Source organism: Moschus berezovskii, chromosome 13 (assembly GCF_049115385.1).
Source record: "Moschus berezovskii isolate FMDL1 chromosome 13, NW_MosBer_1.0, whole genome shotgun sequence".
NCBI lineage: Eukaryota > Metazoa > Chordata > Mammalia > Artiodactyla > Moschidae > Moschus > Moschus berezovskii.
The window spans coordinates 66,157,862-66,164,190 of NC_142472.1; the positions used below are offsets into that span (position 1 = coordinate 66,157,862).

The 6,329-nt window shown below is 36.2% G+C and overlaps 1 protein-coding gene across 5 annotated transcripts in view; it reads left to right on the plus strand.

Annotated features, from left to right (window-relative positions):
- Positions 1-6,329, plus strand: part of INTS6 (integrator complex subunit 6) — a 104,458-nt gene that overhangs the window by 78,798 nt on the left and 19,331 nt on the right. For all 5 annotated transcript variants that reach the window (XR_008685962.2, XM_055426160.2, XM_055426159.2 and 2 more), the window contains 4 exons: positions 234-376; positions 580-811; positions 3,006-3,377; positions 4,588-4,681. Coding sequence is in view for 4 of the 5 variants with exons in the window: in XM_055426160.2 (XP_055282135.1) it covers positions 234-376; positions 580-811; positions 3,006-3,377; positions 4,588-4,681 (841 nt within the window). In the remaining variant the exon portion in view is untranslated. The remainder of the gene's footprint in view (positions 1-233; positions 377-579; positions 812-3,005; positions 3,378-4,587; positions 4,682-6,329) is intronic.

Below are 6,329 nucleotides of genomic sequence, written 5' to 3' on the forward strand. Positions count from 1 at the left end.
TTTTTGCTTTGTTTAGAAGATAAAATTGATTATTTAAACTTTTATTAAAAAGCACTCAAGATTTTATGTCACAATATTTATAATGGCAACAAACTAATTTAGAATATATGGTAAGGAAAAGTTGCTTGGACTAGACCAGGTAGCATTCATACATAAAAACACATTTGTTAACTTAAATGGAAGGTCGTTTTAGTAAAGTTAACTTTCACTATTGCTTTGTTCTGTTTGAAAAGATCAAGTGCACAGCGTTCCTATAGCACAAATGGGGAATTACCAGGAATACCTCAAGCAAGTACCTTCTCCATTAAGAGAACTTGATCCCGATCAGCCTCGGAGGTTGCACACATTTGGCAACCCCTTTAAGCTGGATAAGAAGGTAAATCTGAAGTGTTCCATTATATAATTTTTTGTGTGTGGGAGGCACAGTAGATTTAAGTTCTTAATTTAACTAAAGTAAGCCGAAACTTTTCTTGGTAGAATACTATGTCAACATTGTTAAAATGTAGTTTAATGGGAATTGGAGTTTATCGTACAACTGAAAACCGTATGTAAAGTCAGGGAAATTCTTCGTTGTTACAGGGTATGATGATAGATGAGGCAGATGAATTTGTGGCTGGACCTCAAAATAAACATAAACGACCTGGAGAACCAAATATGCAAGGCATCCCTAAGAGACGACGCTGCATGTCTCCACTGCTGAGAGGCCGACAGCAGAACCCAGTTGTGAACAATCACATTGGAGGGAAAGGACCACCGGTACCTATGACCCAAGCACAGCCAGATCTCATTAAACCCCTTCCTCTTCATAAAAGTAAGGGTTTTTCTTTAAATACTGTTTGCTGCTTTTAGTTTGGTTCTTCATGGGAGAGAGTTTTCTCATATAGAAAAAGTGGATAAAGTTCCAAAAGTGTCTAGAGAAGATATTTGTTTATTCCAAATTAGCATGTAATCATTTTTTATGTCTTTTTAATGAACATTTCATGTATTCATTCATTACACTTAATAGCTATCATGATTTGAAATATCATTTGCAAATCTTTAGCATTTAGAAATGACAGTTTTTAAAGGGGCATTATCAATACCCACAGAAAGATGGTTTTCAATTTGTTTAATTTGGCAACTAATTATTAAATGATATGCTTAATTTAGACAGGGTTAGGCATTGAGATGTAGTTGTAAACAGACTATAGTGATCTCTGCCTTCATTTATAATGAGGAGGAAAGAAGTCATCACGAACATTTCCTTAGAAGTGTGATGAATATTACAAAAAGTGAAGTCAGGTATACTTGTTGTGGAAGTATTTGGCAAGAGGATTTAACTTAGTCTGTGGGGTCAAGGCACTTTACTGAGGAGGTTCTGTTTAAGCCAATACTTGATGGATGAATGGAAATTAGTAAACTGAAGCTGTGCATTTGCCTCTGTTACAGTAATAGTACTCTTACAGGAAGAGTACACTCAGAGGCATACTGTGAGGAGCAGGGTGTTAAGGGAACTGAAGCATTCTGGTATAGCAAGGGCTGCTGGGAATGAGGTAAGGTGAGAACCAAAAGATAGACATGCAGAGTCTAGATCATAGAGGGTCTTCGAAGCCATTGTAAAAGATTCTAGACTTTATTCCAAGGACAGTGAAAATCCATTGAAAGAGGTAGTGATCTGATCTGATTAGCATTTCATAAAGACCAGGCTGACATTATTGTGTGGAGTATTTTTTGTTGTTCAGTCGCTAAGTTGTGTGGAATATTATTGGGGAAGAATGAGAATTGATGAAGGGAATGTTTAATGGAGTAATTAATTATAGGTGGTGATCATTCATGGGTAAGAACATCTTAACTGGAGAGAAACCAAATATGATCCCTCCTGATGGGATTACACGGTACTACATTTGAAGTATCTGCCACCCAAAATACTGAATGAACATCAATCTGATCAAGCTTCTGTATCTACAGGGATATAATTAGCAAAATCCAGATTGTGGTAAATTACAGGACAAAGAATCTGGTGTGGGTATATTTTTCCAGGAAAAAAAAATATAGAAAAAAGAGAGGTACAGAAGGATTTTATAGATGAAAAGAGCAAGAGTTTTCACAAGAGTGCATGGAGAAATGCTCTTGCAATGGCATTGGAAAGAAAAGGGACTAGTGACTCCACCTCCTTATTTTAAGTATATGGAGAGAGTTTGAGAGAGGGGGCTTTCTTTGCAGGAGAGTTGGATTTCAATTAAAACAGGAGGTGCTATTGAGAATATTCATTGAAGTTTGCAAATCATGGAGTAAGATTTAGGATGGAGGAAGGGAGTCAGAAGTTCAGAGAATTTTTGTTGGGGGGAGTTTGAATTTTGAATAGTAAGGCGATAAATTCAGCTGGGTCCTGGTGGTTTGGTGAGCAATCGGGGAACTGAGAATTCAGCTGCTTTTTCTTGGGAGCAAATACAATAATCTGATATTAAGTGGCAAGTTTGCAAGCCTTTTAAGTCTAGTCTAGTGAACTGAAGTGGGCACCAGCTACTCTTCATTGCTCAAGTAGTGAAGACCATGTGGATGGTTATAAGGAAAGGTGCTCTGGAGGTTTGGGGCCATGTTGCTGCAGAATACTGATTAGCTTAAACTTCCCGTGTTCTCTTTTGCCTCTAAATAGTAATTGTATAAGGCAGAAGTAAGTTGGAATGAACTAGTACTCTCTAATAAAAGGATAACCATGATAATGTAGAGCAGTGAAAACCACTTATTCCATAAAACTGCCATAGAAAAAAGCAGAAAACTAAAAGTTTTTTTAAACTGACTTTTATTTTTCCCCCAGGCAAAAATGGTACAGATTTTGTAAATACTGTGAATGTTTCACATTGAAATATACCGTATATATGGCAAAGCTTAAGAACCATATCACGTTGTTAATTTCTAAGAGTCACGGAGATCAGTTGTGATTTGCTGCAATATTGTTTCTTTGACGTTTTCTTTACTGTGTGCTTTGAAATTGGCTCTCATCTTTCTTTTTTCCTTGTTTTTAGTTTCTGAAGCCACTAATGATTCGACAATGGATGATGTGGTTGAAAATCATGTTGCAGACCAACTTTCATCAGATATCACACCAAATGCTATGGAAGCTGAATTTTCAGGATCTTCTCCAGCCAACTTACTGGAACGACCAACCAATCATACAGAGGCTCTCGGTCATGACCACTTAGGAACTAATGACCTCACTGTCGGTGGATTTTTAGAAAATCACGAGGAGCCCAGAGATAAAGAACAATGTCCTGAAGAGAATATACCAGCATCTTCACTCAACAAAGGAAAGAAATTGATGTACTGCAGAAGCCATGAAGAGGTCAACACTGAACTAAAAGCACAAATAATGAAAGAGATCCGAAAGCCAGGAAGAAGTATGTATAATTAGAGACACAACAGATTTCAATTTTTGTATGTGCTCTAAGAAAAAAGTCAAATTAACTAAGCATAGATCTGATTTTAGATCAGTCTTGAGAACAACATATCAGCTATATAAGATCCCATTCTTTATTCAGCCAACACTTACTGAGTATCTGCTATATCCAAAGCATTGTGTTCCATTCCGTTCGTCACTCAGTCGTGTCCGACTCTATGCGACCCTGTGGACTGTAGCCTACCAGGCTTCTCCGTCCATGGGATTCTCCAGGCAAGAATACTGGAGTGGGTTACCGTGTTAGGTGTGGTAAATAAGGAGGGATGAGAGTAGTGGAGGGGAACACACAGATAAAAAGTACACATGGTTCCTCCCATGACAGGAACCGACAGTCTTGAACATCATGCCAACCAGCAGCTGGAACTTTAAGGTAACAGAAAAAACCCCCAAAGATGCAGTGAATATTAAATGACTTCATATCTGTAAAGTTCTTGGCACAATACCTACCTGCCATCTTAACTTTTAAGATTTAAACTATAATAGTGACAGGGATGCGTTTAGGCCAAGAAACTAAAATTATGAAGCTGTCTGTTATATGAGTAGAAAAGAACTTTGTGAGATAAAGTTTCAGTATTCTTACTGATATTCATTCAGAAGGTTTGGACAGATCACCTGCTATGATGGTGCCCATGGGTGGTCCAGAAGTGGGTAAGACTCAGTACTGGTCATTTTAGGAGCTGATAGTCCTTGACAGAGTAAATTTTATGTGAAAACGTGAAACAGAGGACTATAAGTTTTATGGAAACTTGAAATTGAGACAGCACTCTTGTTTTATTTCCTCTGTTTTATCCACCTCCTATGTTAGCTGTAATTTAGAGTTTGTTATAAGGTTGGATTTTTGTAAAGGCCACTTCTTATTTTTCAGTGGCACTACCAAAAAGCTGTTTACTCGTTCTTCTAAGCTGTATGTTTGATACATACATGAGTTCCCTTATGAGAACTTTTATCAAGAAAAGGCAGTGTTTGATAAGTTATTTTATCTTTGTTGATGTCTGATGAAATACATGTATTATAAAATCTCTAATGAATGGTGAAATTTTTAGGTAAACTATTTTTGGTTTTGTCTTAATCTTGATGTGTAGTAAACTGTAATAGAAAAATATTGAATAACTGTGCAAAGTAACACCACTTTTTGCTTCTCTTATTTTAAGAATATGAAAGAATCTTCACTTTACTGAAGCATGTGCAAGGCAGTTTACAAACAAGACTAATATTTTTACAAAATGTCATTAAAGAAGCATCAAGGTAAGTAGTCTGTTGTACATTATGGTATGATGAAATGAGTCCCTAGTTTCTACAGTTGGTATTTTAACAGTATCTACTTTATACTTGTGTTGTTATGCATGTATATGACACACCAATGTGTAAATAAGTAATTCTCTCTTGTTTTTGGTTTATTGAAAGTTACGGTCACTTAAGAAGTGGCCACACACAAATTCTTTAGAAATCGTGAACCCTTTCTCTGTACACATTACAGGTATTGGCATAATTCTCCTTTATCCTACTCTGTGGCTTTTTGATGTCTTTATATTTTACAGTCTTTCATTTTTCTCTGTATATTTGAACTACAGTTAATATTAGTGATTAAAAGTAATCTTGAAAGGCAGTATTTGAATGCAGGAGTTCACTTGTACGTGGGAAAACATGTAATTAAGGGACGAGAGCTGGACAAATGAGCCTTATTCTGATTGCTTCAGTAGCCCAAGATTATGTACTTTAGTACAAGGAATGTGGATCAAGATTATAAACGGTGACCACAAAGTGCAATTAACTGGAAAGCATAGTTGTATGAGTTTAGTGAGTAAAAAAGCGTTTTTTAAATTTCTCCTTTAAGACTTTTTAGAATTCTAGTATTGTAAGAAAACTTAAGGTTTATCTCATCTGACCTTTCAAGATACCCATGCTTCATGTAAAGGTTTTTATTTTTTTAAGATAAAGCCATTAATCCTTTTTTTTTTTTCCCTCTATGAGTGGCTAGAGCATGGGCTACTTTGAAGTTTCAAGATAAGGCCATAACTTTTCATATTACTGATTTTGAATATTTAACCTGTTCTGCTCAATATATTATATATATTGGAGGAAGAAATGGCAACCCACTCCAGTGTTCTTGCCTGGAGAATCCCAGGGACGGGGGAGCCTGGTGGGCTGCCGTCTATGGGGTTGCACAGAGTCGGACACGACTGAAGCGACTTAGCAGTAGCAGCAGCTGTTTATATAACATGCTATCAACTCAAGCTTCATAGATTTAGCTATATTCCTGGTGCCTGAATTCTACTTCTGTTACCTTTTAGAGAGTTGTATAATATGGTGGTTAGTTGTTATTAGTTTACAAGTAGAGAGGAAGTAGGCATCAATTGGGCTGTGTTTTTGGAGAGTCTAAAAAGCATCTGCATACTTCTGTACAAAAGCAATTTTAGTGTACTATATTTATTACTGAAAAAATTTAAAATTTTTCACTTGAACTTTTAACTGTTTGCTGTATCGTATAGTGCTGATGTCTGACTATCCCTGTTGCTGGTTTCAAATTGCAATAGAACATTACAGTTTAAATGTGACTGCCCAAATTTCATTTCTTCCATTTTGTGGGGGATTATATTCGTATTTTATTCATACTCCTTTCAACATTGCACTTTCATAGAGCATAAGAACCTACTGGAGTCATTTCTTTGGGAACCCAGATTGCTGGAATGTTTATAACCCTTGTATTTATTAGGTGTTTCCCCCCCCCCCCCCCGTTTTTCTTTTTTATTAGTGTGGAAGAAATAATCTCTTATCCATTGTACCTAGGCCTGGATTGTTTGTTTTAGAAACAAACTATAATACTGTACTGATAAAATAATTTGCTAAGAGATTTTATATATCATAAAGTTGTTGATTTTTCATTTTCATACAG